At 38.7% G+C, this 14,631-nt stretch overlaps 1 protein-coding gene across 14 annotated transcripts in view; it reads left to right on the forward strand.

Annotated features, from left to right (window-relative positions):
* PBRM1 (polybromo 1) overlaps positions 1 to 14,631 on the forward strand; it is a 58,924-nt gene that overhangs the window by 14,647 nt on the left and 29,646 nt on the right. For 12 of the 14 annotated variants that reach the window (XM_058844608.1, XM_058844611.1, XM_058844597.1 and 9 more), the window contains 6 exons: positions 36 to 127; positions 3,446 to 3,662; positions 9,187 to 9,328; positions 9,798 to 9,895; positions 12,579 to 12,855; positions 13,647 to 13,752. In XM_058844608.1, the coding sequence (XP_058700591.1) occupies positions 36 to 127; positions 3,446 to 3,662; positions 9,187 to 9,328; positions 9,798 to 9,895; positions 12,579 to 12,855; positions 13,647 to 13,752 (932 nt within the window). Of the gene's footprint in view, positions 1 to 35; positions 139 to 3,445; positions 3,663 to 9,186; positions 9,329 to 9,797; positions 9,896 to 12,578; positions 12,856 to 13,646; positions 13,753 to 14,631 lie in introns of those variants that run through there. The other 2 variants (XM_058844609.1, XM_058844610.1) reach the window with 1 other exon arrangement.

Consider the following 14,631-nt stretch of genomic DNA (forward strand, 5'->3'; position numbering starts at 1 on the left):
ATTTTTAAAATTTCATTACCTTTTCTCTTTCATAGTAACAAAAGATCAGCCCAAGGGGATCGTTTATCAGCAATAACCATGGCATTGCAATATGGATCAGAAAGCGATGAGGATGCAGCTTTGGCTGGTAGGAACTGAAATGCAGTTTCTCTAATTCCTTTCATTAAAATATTCACCATGAGCAAATATTTAGAGTTTCTGATAAACTCAGATACATTTATTTTAAAAAATTTTGCACTCAGTGTCTAATTCCTATGAATCTTACAGCTAGCGAGATAGGGTAGGCCAAACTTGTTGGCATACTTTGAATTTTCTGTGTGTTTCCAAGTATACTTACTCAAGCTTTAGAGAGCTGTTGCTTGGTTGTATTCCTTCTAAAATGGAACAGCAGAGGAGATACTGGAGAAGACATTGGGTGCTCCATGCAGCATAAGAGATTGGTAGTGCTGAAATTGTTTCTTCATTTAATTTTTTTGTTTACATTATTTCTTCACTGATGTCGAGAGATGCATCTGTTCTGTATGTATAATTGGAGCATTTATTTCTTACCTGGTAATTGAACTGTGCTCCCCTCAGTTTTCTAGTGGATGGGTATGTAGAATTTTTTGGATTTTAGCTGTTGCTTTGTAAGCAAAAGCATTTTGTTTTCTAGTTAGGTCAGAGTTTGGTTATTGCTTCAGAGCAGCTGTTTTCTGGGAGGTGTGGGGAGTATTTATCAGCTGGGTTTTGCTTATTTCTTAACTGTTATTTTTTTCCAAATTGCAATGCTGTAAAAACATGTAGCTTTTTATGTTTTAGTGATTTAAACTCTTGCCACTGAATGAACTGCTTTCAGGTGCCACCTTTGCTATGGACATTACTGTAATTTTCATGGGACCTCTCCTGTGTATGAGACCTTTGCTTTGCTGCTGTTGAAGCTCACCTATTTTTATTGCATTCATCTAAGAGGCAATGTTATTTTTTTCGGCAGACCTGTCACCCCCTAAGATTTTCTGTCCTTCCAGTGTACTACTTGGACAGCCCGATGCTCTCGGTCTCTGGGTGACAAGGATTTTTCTCTAAACCAAGTGATATTTTTATTAATTGCTCTGCTCTTTTTTTTCATTCCTCTAATGCTTGTTAAAATAAATGAGAACAGGGCTGCATGACTGAACATTAATAGAACTCTCTCCTTCTTGAAACAGAGAACTGAATCTATATGAGCTTCTTTGGTTTTTGCTGTTGCCTAAGCAATGAACAATATCAGTTTTCAACTGAGAGTTTATCCTGACAGCTGCAGATGGTGTTTTGGTGTGATGGAGCTTGTAGAACATTTCCAGCTCCAGTGCAAAAGGATGTGAACAGCTTCAGCAGCTCCCTTGCTCCTCATTATAAATCTATAGAGGCAGGCATAGGTGATCATTAGGTATTACTTGCACGTATTTAATTTTGTAAACAAGGGTGTTTTGTTTTTACTGTATCATTTAGACACGGTTTAAGACTGGATGCTGCTTTTGGTTTTACTGGCAACCATCTTCAATTGGACATTGAGCATTCATTGTTGTTTGGTGCTTTAGGACCACAAAGGAGACAGTGGGGTTTTTTGTGGTATCTGCAAACTGTACTTTTGGTAACAGCAGCAGAAAAGGGCAATAACTGCCTGTCCCTCTCTTCTGCCAGTGCTCTCTGGGGATATGGGACCTGGTGCTACTGCACATACAAGAATGTGCAATCTTGCATCAGATTGTTTGCTCTATAAGAGTAAAAATATTATTATTGCAAAAATAAGAATTTTTCTATATTCTAGTCTCAATAATATTCTTCTTTGCCTCTTAATATAGCAGGTTTCATACTAGGAGATCAGTATAATTTTCTAGATATGTAAGAATATATGATGTTTAAACATCACTTAAAAAGAACATGCCATCATAAAAAAATGTTTATAGCTGTATATTATGTAAATATAAAATACAGTAAAACTATAATACATAAATACTTACATTTTGGTACATTTTAAAATTAAATTACCAATTAATATCTAATTTATCTAGATTTCTTTTTAGGGAATGCCTTGTATTCTACTTTCAGCACAAAGAAAGTACGTTTCTTATTTAGGGTATTGAATTGTTTTGTTACTGGCTCACACATAGCAGAGAACAGCAAATGCTTGACTAGTCCTTTTATGTTTTCTCTTTCATAGAAACAAGTTATTCTGCTTTTTCTATTTGTTTCTTACTTTTTGGTGGAGCACTCAGAACTGAACAATTTGAGTAAACTGACCAAACTGTTTTGAGTAAAGTATAAGCTATTTTTGAAACTTTACCTGATTTCACTGATAGTACCAGTGGTTTGTTTCTACCTGAGGTATTCTGTCCAGCTCCTACTTTGCTGGCTGTGGTGTAGCAGATGCTGGGTCATTAGTGATGCTGATTGGCATCATTAGGATAATTTTGTGTCTCCCCAAATCAGTAATGAACATCTTCATTGCATATTTACACATCTGCTGATGCCTGGTTGTGTTTTAGCTTTGCCTCTGACCCTGGTGGGTCCCACAGACTGGCATAGATCTGGTGTCAGGTTGTAGAGGAGCAATGGCAGCACTGTGTTGTTACAGTCTGAGCGTCCCCTGGCTCTGTCACTGTTTCTGTATGACTTTACTGAACATGGATAGAGAGCTTGAAGCTGTGCCAGCCTCCTCTGAGCAATAATGGAAATGCCAGCTGGAAACCTGGCATTAGAGAACTGTGTTTCGTGTAGCTGAGTTATCCAGTGTGTCATCTGCCAGGCTGTCCTTCAGACTCACAGAGGGGAAAAGGGGTGAATAGCTTAACTCTAGCATGTGCAAATCCATGTCAATTTTATGTTATATCTGTCTGCAAGGTACAAATTGCACTGTTTGTGGTACTTAGAAGTGTAGAAGGATTGGTCATTTATTGCTTCCCATTCTGTGTTTCTAGTACCAGTGTTTTCTCATTCCTGTTCTATTTCTATTGTTCATGTAATGTTTCTCCTAATTTTATCTGCAGTAAGTGTTAGCTCTTCATAGCTTTTCTTTCGTTCATCCTAATCCAGAAACAAGATAATCAGAAAAGTTTGCTATGAAATTTTTTAATATTTATTATAAATTTTTCAGGCTTGTTATATAATCACTGTAAAATATTTCTTTCTTCTTCATTTGCTATATATATTAGAGGGACATCATCCGGCTTTAGTGTCAATTTTTTCTGCTAAGCTTCACAATTTTGTATTGAGCTGTGATTAATATTGCCTGAAGGATTGCAGTAAAGGGCTTTTTTTTTTTTTTTGGCAGCTTGAAGCTCATTAGATATGTGTTGTCATTTTCTGAGGTGTGAATCTGACTGCCAGAGAGGGGTTGCCTTTCCTTCTGCTTTAGACCTTTATCCACCAAAAAGCCCACTCTGAGTTGTCCTGCTGAGTTTCCTGTTTTTCTTTTCTCTCTGTGCAGCTGCTGCTCGTTATGAAGAGGGAGAGTCTGAAGCTGAGAGCATTACCTCCTTCATGGACACTTCTAATCCTCTTTACCAGCTTTATGACACTGTTAGAAGTTGCCGTAATAACCAGGGCCAGCTCATCTCTGAACCCTTTTTCCACTTGCCCTCCAAGAAGAAGTATCCTGATTATTATCAGCAAATTAAAACTCCCATTTCATTGCAGCAGATCAGGTAAGAAAACAGAATGCAAACTACATCTGGTGTGAAACTATTCAAGGGTTTATTTATTCCCAGAATCTTCTCTTATGGTCAAGCTGGTACCTAATGCAGTGTTTGCACCATCTCTCCTCTACATCTGACTGCTGCTCATTTCAGCTCAGTCTGCCTCAGTCTTTAGATCATCTGTGATACATGGCTGCTGTTTGGTTTATTTTTCATTGAATTTCATTTGTAATGTGTCTGCAAATTGCCATGTGAATAATTCTGAAGGCTAGGTGTGCAGGAGAGATGAAAGTTTTTGCAGACCTCCCCATTTTTCTTTTTCCCTGACCGTGATGGCTTGATTGCCTCTTACTGCCGTGTTTGTTAAGTTAATAGTCTGCAGTGTGAATTGTAGGAAGATGGTTGCAATTACAGTCCTTCTGTCTAGGTCACCGTGTAACTATGGAGAATAATTATTTTCATGATGATGTAGCTGGTCTGGACTGAAGCCAGCAGTTCACCTCTTAAAACCTGTGAGCCATGAAAGGCCAGTGAGCTGCCAGAGTGCAGTTGTCAGATTAAAGACCTGAGTGAAGTGAGCAGTGCCTTTCTTTAGTGGCTCAAGATAAACCAGTATGATGGGTGTGAGCAGGGTCCTGGGAGCATTAATAGGCTTTAATGGTGCTGTGCAGGCCTCCTGCCCAGTGGCCACTGGGGCTTCAGGCCCTGCCCGAGCCACACCCTGGGAGTACCAGTCCTTCAGCTTCAGTGAGGGAGCGCTGGACCCTCCCACTGCTTATCCCTTTGTAATCCATCTGATGCACAGCTCTGTACATTTTAGTTATACCATAATACAATCTGTCAGGCTTGATGGAGTTGTTGAATGAGCAGTGTCTTTGTTAAATCAGAAGGTAACAAAGGTGCTTTTTAGGTTTTTTTTGTCTTGTCAGAGGGTGTTTTGCATGTGCTGGGGGAAAAAAGCTTCCACACTGGTTATCTTTCCATCAGTGGCCTTAAAGCAATGTATCTTATGTCTTAGTACAGCTATAATAGTGGCAAAGAAACTGTCTTGCCTTGAACAAAGCACAAAATGTACTTGATGAAAAAAAACAGTGAAATTGCAAAGAATCATTGACAGTTTGTGCCTGAATGTACCTAAAAGTATTGGCTCAAATTATGTATAAACAGATTTGTTTGGGAGAGATTTTCCGTTAAAAATACCCTTGATATCAGTTATAGAACAAATAACTTGCCACAGAGAGGCAGCTGCATTTCTGCTTTCCTTACAGCGTAGGCAGGTTGCATCTGGCTGTGTGAGCAGCACAGAAATTCCATACAAGTATATGAAGAACTGTAGAAAAAAGTAACTTGACTTATTGCCTGGGGGCTTAGAAAATAAAAAAAATGAACAGCCAGGCTTTTCAGAAGTATTGTTTGAGGCTCACAAATTAAAGTACAATGTTTGTAGAAGTCTACCTTTGTGCAAATTCTGAAATTCAGCTGCCTTTTAAATGACCATGTAATCTTCACTTCTTACTGTACCTGAAAAGCCTTGAAGTCATGTATATGTACACTTAATTGATTGCTTTAGGGAAAATTGAGGCATCATGACTTTGCTGATATTGATAATATGTCTTTAGGTATTCAAAACTGCCACTTATTAGGGGTGGACATTGTCTGTAGGATTTTGGGTGTTTGGTTTTCTGTGGGGATTTTTTCCTTCTTTTCTTGTGGTGGTGGTTTTTTTGGTGTTTGGGAATTTTTTTGAGAGGTACATAAATAGAGCATATCTTCTGTTCCCAGATGGGAGCAGAAAAATTTGGTGTCCCAGTGAAAAGCTGAAGGAGGTGGAGGGAAACCTGCCATATCTGTTTCATGTCTGTTTGGCCCTGGCATCTGGCTGCCTCAGCTGTCCTGCCAGAGTGAACTGTGAAATGTGTGGCTGTTGCAAATTTTACAGCTAGTCATGTATTTCAGGGGGGCTTGTGTGTGCTAAAGGCAGGAAAAGTCTTTAAAAGAATACATGATTTCTAGAGGGAGTGTGTGAGTGTGTTTTGGTTTAATGAGATTTTACCTGTCCCAGCCTCTCAGTCACTTAGAACATTATGAACCTCAATCATTTGAGCTGAGTGCTGATCCTGAGCTGTTCCTGGATGTGGGAGATAATCATGCTGATGGCTTTTAGTTGTCTCCTAATTTCCTCCTGGCTTCACAGAATCACAGAACAGCTGAGGCTGGAAGAAAAACCATCCTGCCCAAGCCCTGGCTATGGCAGGGTCACCCAAGCCTTGTGTCCAGGACTGTGTCCAGTCAGATTTGGGTGATCTCCACAGATGGAGACTCCACATCCTCCCAGGGCAACCAGTGCCAGTGTTTGACCATCCTCACAGTAAAAAAGATTTGTGTTCAGCTGAAATTTCCTGTGTTTCCTTTTGCTCTTCTCACTTCTTGCTCCGTCAGTGGACACAGCTGAGATCACCCCGGCTGCCCCTTCATTCCCTCCCACCAGATGTTCAGCACATTGATGAGAATTCCCTGCCTCAAAGGGGGAAAAGCTTAGAGATGGAGAAGAAGAAAATCCTATTTAAAAAGAAAGGCATGATGCTGTCAAGGCTATGACTGACATGTGATAAAAGTGCCTAATGCAAAGTTGATATTGCTGGGGAAGAGCATTAATTCTGTTAATTACAAATAACCACAGGAACAGTCAGGAAATGATGCAGGAGAATGTTCAGTTACCAAGTGCATAAGTGCTAGATCCTGGCAGGCTTACAAGAACACTGTTACCTATTAAATTTTACAGTGTTGAGAAGTATGATCCCCAAGGCAAGTGGGTCAGGCTTTTTTATACCAGAGGAGGAAGGCGTGCCAGGGAATTCCCTGGCAGCATCTCTCTCTGAAACACCTGTGGGAGTACAGGCACTGAAATTGGTATCTTCATGACACACCCTGGTGTCTTGTGCTCCTGGGGTTGCAGCTGAGGTTTAAAAATGTGCAGGGATCTGGTGTAAAACATACTTGGGGGGGTTGTGTGATATCTGCTTTTTGGTGAATTCAAATGAATTTTTCTTAAAAGTGTGACCCTTTTTGGACAATGCTCTGTGACACAAGAATCTAAATGTTGCATTTATGTGATTTGTTGAGGTGCTCTTGAATTTTGTGGTGGCTCTTGGTGGTTTTGGATTAGTTATTAATGGTTTGAGTGGAGCTTATAGTAAATGTCATCACCTGGTCAAGGATATTTTGTCATATAACTTAAGCAGTTTTAGCAATATGGCAAATCAAAGAGTGGAAGTAATTTGAAGTATTAGAGACTGGTGGCTGGGGTAAAGTTTGAAGGGTTTATGGAGAATTTCTGTGTTTTTGTTTCCTTGATTTATGAATGAGTCAATTGGGAAGAGAAAATGAGGTGTCTAATATTTTGAATAAATTGTAAATTTTCACTTTATCTGAGATTTAGGAGTTCTTTCATTCCTTTTGTAGCTTAATACAACTTATTATTTGGTGAATATTGCTTATTTTTGAAATCTTCTGTTTGTGTAAGCAGTTTTCCTACCTTGGCAAGTACTTTCATTGTGTGTTGTATGTAAGACCTTTATAAAATCACAGGTTCAAGTAAAGAAGGTTTCAAATGTACTTTATAAGAGGATTCTCATCTTCAATAGGACATTTGTCAAATGCCTCTCTTACTCTCACTCATTCTTTGTTAGTGAGTTGTTTTTCCCTGAAGAGACAGGACTAGCACTTCACAATTTATGAATAAAAGAAAATAAGTTGAATAACTGGTCTTATCCTGGTGTTTGAATATTTTCAGTAGGACAATTTTAGACTAAATGTTTGTCTAATAAATGGATTTTTTTTGTTCTATGGAAAGCGTATGTCTCACCCTCAGTCCTTGCAGATAGTCCACCTGGAAGGACTGATGAGTTTGCAGTGGACATTTTAGGGAGTTGAGTGCCAACTTACAGTATTCTTTTAATTAATATTTTGTTTTCAACCAAACTAAATGTGTTGTTTTAGGCTTAGTGGTCTTATGAAACTGTAGCCTTACTTTTAAACTTTTTTTTTTCCTCATTTTCAAAAGGTCATTTTGTTTAAGAGGAAATTCTTTCTAGTTTTACTTATGCTTTCAGGTACACTTATATCCCTGTCAATAATTTTCACAGAAATTTATCTTAGTTTCTAGTATATAATTTGTGTTATGCAAGCAGTGGCTTTCTGTAGAGCCATGGGTTTGGTTTGTTTCAGCCTCATTTTGTGAAATAAACTCATGTTTATAAAATCCTTTCTTCCCAAGATTGGTGAGATGGCTTGTTAAAAGTTTATTGTGAAGCTGCACTTCATCCTCTAAATCCAGAGAAGTCATGAGGCTTGAGTTCTGCTGAGTTTGAGTGTAATTAAATCTGTTCAAAGTAATTATGTAAATAACCTACCTAATTAATCATCCTATTGTTTTCTGACAGCATGAACAGAGAATGGTAGGAGAGGAGGTTCATTGCAGGCTGGAACAGGATCACTTCTGTGCCTGTACATTTTTCATTCCTCACGTCCCTGGTTGGAAGCTGTCACTTTCTAAGCCATTCAGTCTAAGTCTGGGTTTTTACTTTCACTTCAGGCCTTTGATGAACACGGCTGTGAATGTAAATTCAGATGGCCTGCACCTTGATTGTTGGGTAGTGGATAAGCAAATGGTGGTAGGAGCAAGTTTGGGCCTGAAAGGTTTTATATTAAATTTATTTTGTGGTAGTGATAAAGCTTCATCAAGCAGGGACACAGCCAGGTGCTGCAGAAACCAGACTGGGTTTCAAGTAGTGTGTGACTGGTCAATGTGCCAGGCAGGAGGGTGACAAAGCCATGTGGCAGCTGTGACAGGCTTTGGGGCTTGTGTTTCTGCAGGTTAATATTATTGTCTGCTGTGTGTAATGAAGTATTAGAAGGTTTAAAAAAGTTGGCTAGAAGTTTCAGCATTGTGCAATAAAAAGTATTAAGTTAAACATTAACTCATGTTGATTCATGTGCTTAGCATATGGAAAATGACGTTGTTGTTACTCCTCTTGTAACTGTTTTCATGTGAAGTGCACTTTGCGTGTATCACCAATCAACAACCAGGTGTTTTTTTAAGAGAAGGCACAAATTTTGGAGGGTTTTACATAAGAGATGCTGTGTGCTTTTGGCTCTCACTGAAGATGAGTGGAATTGATGGAGGGAAGGCAGCGTTTGGGACTGTGCAGAGCTGGCTTGGCCTGAGGTCAGGGCTCAGGGGCACTGCAGCAGTCTCAGCAGGCTGTGCTGCTGCCTTACCTGTACCATCTCACCCAAGCAGGAAAACAGGACTTCAGTCTCCACTTCCAAAACTACTGAAACCATTCTTTGAGGAGAAGTGTTTCCCTGATACAGTTACAAGTGGAAGATGTTACTAGAGAATCAAAAAGTAAATCCCATTTCTGTAGTTAGAGCTCTTTGACAATTGATTTATCATGCAAATGAGGATATTAAATAAATGTTTTGCACTGTGTAACTAGTGAAATAGCTGACTGGTAATTCTCTTTTGCAGAACCAAGCTGAAGAACCACGAATATGAAACTTTAGATCAGTTGGAGGCTGATCTGAATTTGATGTTTGAAAATGCCAAGCGCTACAATGTCCCCAATTCTGCCATCTATAAAAGAGTGCTGAAAATGCAGCAGGTTATGCAAGTACGTGAAGGAGAGCAAGCAAAAGGATATAACTTCACATGCAAATTTATTTCCCTAATGGATATTTTTCCAAAATAACTTTTAACTAGACATGTATTTGTAGAAGTATTTTCTTGCTTAGGGGGAAGTATGGGAATGGAGAGCATCATGAAGTGATTTTTCCTCAGCACACCTGCTGCCTTCTGTGATTTCTTTTGGTCACTTTATTTCTTACTGTGACCCCTAACCTAATTAAATTGCGAGAAAATTGATGATGCAGGGTTTTTTTAGAGTTTGCATGTAATTGAATAAGGCTAAAACCTTTCATATTTCAGTAAGGGTTCCAGCTAAGTGCTGTAGTCTGAAATGCATTGTTTTCAAGTTGGTTTCTCAGAAGTTCTGTCAGTTAGAATGAACTATACTGCTGTTTAATTCTGTTCTGGAAGTGTCCAGCAGTGAGTTTGGCTTCAGGGTTTTGGTTTTTTTTCAGGCAAAGAAGAAGGAGCTTGCTAGGAGAGATGACATTGAGGATGGGGACAGCATGATTTCTTCTGCTACATCTGATACTGGAAGCTCAAAAAGGAAAAGGTATCTGCTTCTGTAGTTCCTGCAGGCCATAATATTACTGCATCTCTTTTTGTTGAAGAGAGTATTAAACTATGTTTTTTAGCATTTGTGTAAGGATTTATAATTCTGATACATCACTAAGTGTTGATTCTAATTAATTCAAAAGTATTTGCTGACTATTATTTCCCTGTTTTGGTCTATTAGTTGGCAGTTGTCAACATCAGTTCAGTAAATAAAATAGGCACTGTAATTGCACTGAATTAGGTGATTTTGTTAGTGGATTTCAGGATTTTTTGGGGGGTCTTGTTTTTTTTTTTAGCCTGACAAATAGATAAACTGATCATAAGAGGCTGATTACTTAGAGTCCTGTAACACAAAATTCCCAGTGATTTGCAATAGACTCTTCTATTGAGTATAATGATGGCTTATTGGAGGTATTGTTTATTGTGATAGCTCTTTTGTAATTAATACTAGTGATGCATTTCACTCCAGTAAGAGGTAGTTTCTCTAGTCAGCCTTGATAAAATGATTGTAGTGGTAGCAACAGCCAGTGTAAAATTGCAATTAATCTTTCTTTGGTGTTGCTTATGAACATTGGCTTCCTGGATTATTTCTTGTTTTGTCAAAGGAACAACAGTTGTGGGGGGAGGAAGGGAATGGAGTCACCAGCAACTGAAGGTCACTGAAGAACAATCTAATAAGTGCAAAAATGTACACTCATTAAAAATCTTCAGAGAGAAAATATGAACATGGATTTAGGAGGTGGTGCAGTCTAGGGATGCTGGGAAGAAGAAATATAATGGAAATGAAAGGCAGACCACAGAACCAAGTAATCAAGAAAGAACAAATTGCAAAAATTTCTAGCTTTGTGATCTTCAGAATTCAAAAAGAAGTACTAACCTAATCAAGCAAGTTAAATTGTCATCAGTGTCCTTTTAACCCCATGTTGCTTTTGATCACTTTGTGCCAGACAATACTGAAATGCTTAAAAGGAAAAAAATCTGTCAGGCCCTGTCATCTAAGAACAGTAAAACAGGAAAGGGAACAAGGGATTTCCCATGTTCATAGGCAAGGGAGATCAGAATGATGCCTGAAGAGCACCTGAAAATGCTTTTGATGTTGTCAGTTTGATACTTGTTATCCATTCACTTGCTGAATGATATCAAGGAAAAGAAGATCATAAATGCTGCTGATCACAGAAGTGAAGCAATGAGAGGAATTCCAAAATGTTGCTGGAAAAGGAAGCCAATAACCTATGCAAAATTCATCCTATTGGGAAAACAGCAGTTACCCAGAAGAAAGCTGTTTGAAAGTCCCCTTTTATGTATCAGACACAAATCTTGAGGATTGGCAGGCCTTTTGCTATTTCTGCTTTGGTTTTGCTTTGCCTACGTCTGTTGAAATGAGTGAGAAAAACCTGGAAACACATTAAAATGGGGAATTTGGCAGCGTGTCTGTGTTCTGAAACTGCTCACCTGCTAGTGGGAACAGCTAACCAACATTGCCAACAGCAGTAATGTTTAGCATATAGAGCATAATAGAGTTTAATAAATTAATTAATATCTAATAAATAGAGTTTTCTTTGTTGTTAGTTTTCATTAGTTACTTTGCTGATCTCAGCAAGCAGTGAGAGATATCTGAGGCATGAGACAATGCTGAATTAGGATATTTTAACTGTGTGATGAAAAGATCCCCATCATGGGAAATCTGTGTTGCAGTTTGGTTTCTAGTAAGTTGTACCAGGATATTTTGCACATTCTGCAGTTGAAGGTAGTTTTTGTGGTAGTTGTTGTCTTTGCAGATAATATAATAGTCAAAGTTATAACTACCTGAGCAAGTCTTAAGGAGATTGCAGATTGGAAGCAAGTGCTTTGTAGTGAGTGTACTACTGAGTGCCACAGTATCTGAGCTGAGACTATACATTATTGGTATAAATTTTCTTCTCTCTGGTTTTATTTGCTTTTAGGCCATATACTATGTGTGCAGGGAGCCATGTACTGTTTTGTGATAAGCTGTGTCTTGGCTGTCAGATTTCTTGAGACAACCATTGCAGCTGCACACAGGATGACTGTAACATTCGTAGGGATAGCATGTACCATTTTCTACCTGGGTTTGCAGTCTTGGTGAGCTTTACTGACTTCAGGCTTCATTTGAATTGACAGATATTTAAACAATTCTTTCTGCTACATCCTTGATGTCCTTGCTTGGTATTGAAGAATGTACAAAATTACTCTGAGATAAATAGCTCATGTCTTTGGTATTCTGTGTTCACCAGAAGTAATCATGAATGTACTGATGGGAGGTTTTTACCCTGCTCACTCTGGGTCTTGAGCTCTTGGATTCAGATGCCTGATCCTGACTAGTGTGTTTTCTCTGCAACTGGAAAGTGCTCAGAGCTCCTTTTTTGCACTTTGAAAAATGCATTAGTTGGTTTATTTTGTAGAACACCTGAACTCAAGGTCAATGAGAGAAGTATCATCTTGAAGAGTTGTTCCCTGTTCCTGTGTCAGACTCCTGGTTATGGTGCTGTTGTCATTTGAAAATACTAGTGCACTGTCTTAATGTTGAACTACTTGTGTGTGTTTAGGTGGTTCTGGTTGTTTCTTCATGGTAGAGGATAATACCATTTTGATATTAGTGTTGGAAGTGGGGTAAGAGCCCCTGACATTTATTCTTTTCCTTTGTGTTCTTCTTAACCTGACAGTAAAAAGAACATACGAAAGCAGCGGATGAAGATCTTGTACAATGCAGTTCTGGAAGCTCGAGAGCCTGGCACAGGCAGGCGGCTCTGTGATCTGTTCATGGTTAAGCCATCCAAAAAGGACTATCCAGACTATTATAAAATTATCCTGGAGCCAATGGACTTGAAGATGATAGAGCACAACATCCGCAATGACAAGTACGTGGCGGAGGAGGCCATGATTGAGGACATGAAGCTCATGTTCCGGAACGCCAGGCATTACAACGAGGAAGGCTCCCAGGTACTCACTGGGGTCAGCAGCCACGCTTCTCTCTGCTGCTTTGCAGACATAAACTGCTGTTAGGATGGTTTCACTTCAACTGCTACACATATTATTTCTTGTAATTGTTTATCTAAAGTAGAAATTCTCAGAACTTCTGAGAAAGGCTGTCTTAGAAGGAAAACAGCTTTTTTTTCATGGAAGCGGAGAGTGTGGGAGATCAGACGAGAAGACCTGATTTGTTTAGCTCAGCAAAATGAGTCTGAAAGGAATGTGGTTTTCATTTACAAGTATTTTTTTGTGTGTGTCTATATTGTGATGTTTCTCAGGCAGCAAGAACGATGTAAAACAGTATGGTGGTAAGAAACCTCCAGCTGTTTCTGATAAGGAGCTTGATCAGCTACTGCACAGGTCTTCATCACCAGTATTGGATTTGAAGACCCCAGGGCTATTCTAGTCCTTTGTACCTTGATGGAATCACAGTGGTTCAAGGGATCTTTCATTGCTCAGCAGAAGGGTTTGATGGGGAAGTTTATAACACAACTGGCTCTTGCTGTTTTGTAGTCATTGGAATAGAAATGCAGCTTAACTGGATAATTTCTTAAACATTTGTAGCTCCCTGATTTAGATGCTGTCATCAGTTCTGCTTACCTGTGCAAGTCAGTTAAAAAGAAAGGCTTATTTCTCAAATGTACACCTTAAATAAAATATTCCATTTAACATTTAAATGTTTCTTAGGAGCTAGTTCTAAACTAGTCTAAACACAGTAAACCTTGTTTTGGTTGGATTTTGATTATTTTACTGATTAATAGGTATACAATGATGCCCATATGCTGGAAAAGATCCTTAAAGAAAAAAGGAAAGAGCTGGGACCCTTGGCTGAAGATGATGATGTTGCATCCCCTAAACTAAAGCTAAGTAAGACAACCCTGTGCATTGCTTTGTCTCATTTCAGCACTTACAGCACAATACAGATAAACAGATCTTCATTTTAGAATAGACATGATCTGCACAGTTATTAATACTGACAAGGAAAGTAGAATTATATTTTCAAAATCTTGATAGCAATGGCATGTCTCTGTTATACAATAGAAATAAGTTGTTGCATGTAGTGGTTTTTAAGAAAAGTAACTTGGAGTGAAGAAAAAAAGACTTGGGAATGGATGGAAGAATTTAGTCATATAGTGTTATCCAAATATTAGATGGTGCATTATGTGCTCAGTCAAGTAAGGGACTTCTCAAATTGAGCAAATCTCTTAATTTCACTGGTTAAATGTCTGGGATTTCCACAGAATGATAAAAAAAAAGTGAACTCGGTTTGGCAGAATATTGAAAGCCATGAAAAACATGGAAGTGAAGTTTGCTGCATCTGTTCCTTGAGCTGTTGCTCTTACAAACTTGCTACTGCTCAAATCTTACGTTCTCTTAATATGTGTTCAGAACTGAGCAAACTGAGACACATAAAATTGCACAAAAACCTTAAAATAACTGCACACAGTCCTCTTGCAAATTAAATATCCAGCTCCTAGGTAAAGTACAGGTGTAGAGAACTCTCAGGCAGAGTCTGTGCAATGCAGTAACAGAGATCCTGAGTTAATCAAAAAGCCAGCCTGATAATCCTATGGGAGGCCTTCATTTACATTACATGTCATAAAGGAATCTGATAATATTTTGAATATTTAATTTTCATATTAGTGATAGCAAAACCTCTGTGGTGACAGGATTTTTAACGGCTGCAGAGACGAATTCATGGAGAGCTGTAAGATCCAAATTAGTTTAGAGCAGTTTGTTAATGAT

Source organism: Poecile atricapillus, chromosome 9, assembly GCF_030490865.1.
Source record: "Poecile atricapillus isolate bPoeAtr1 chromosome 9, bPoeAtr1.hap1, whole genome shotgun sequence".
NCBI classification, from domain to species: domain Eukaryota; kingdom Metazoa; phylum Chordata; class Aves; order Passeriformes; family Paridae; genus Poecile; species Poecile atricapillus.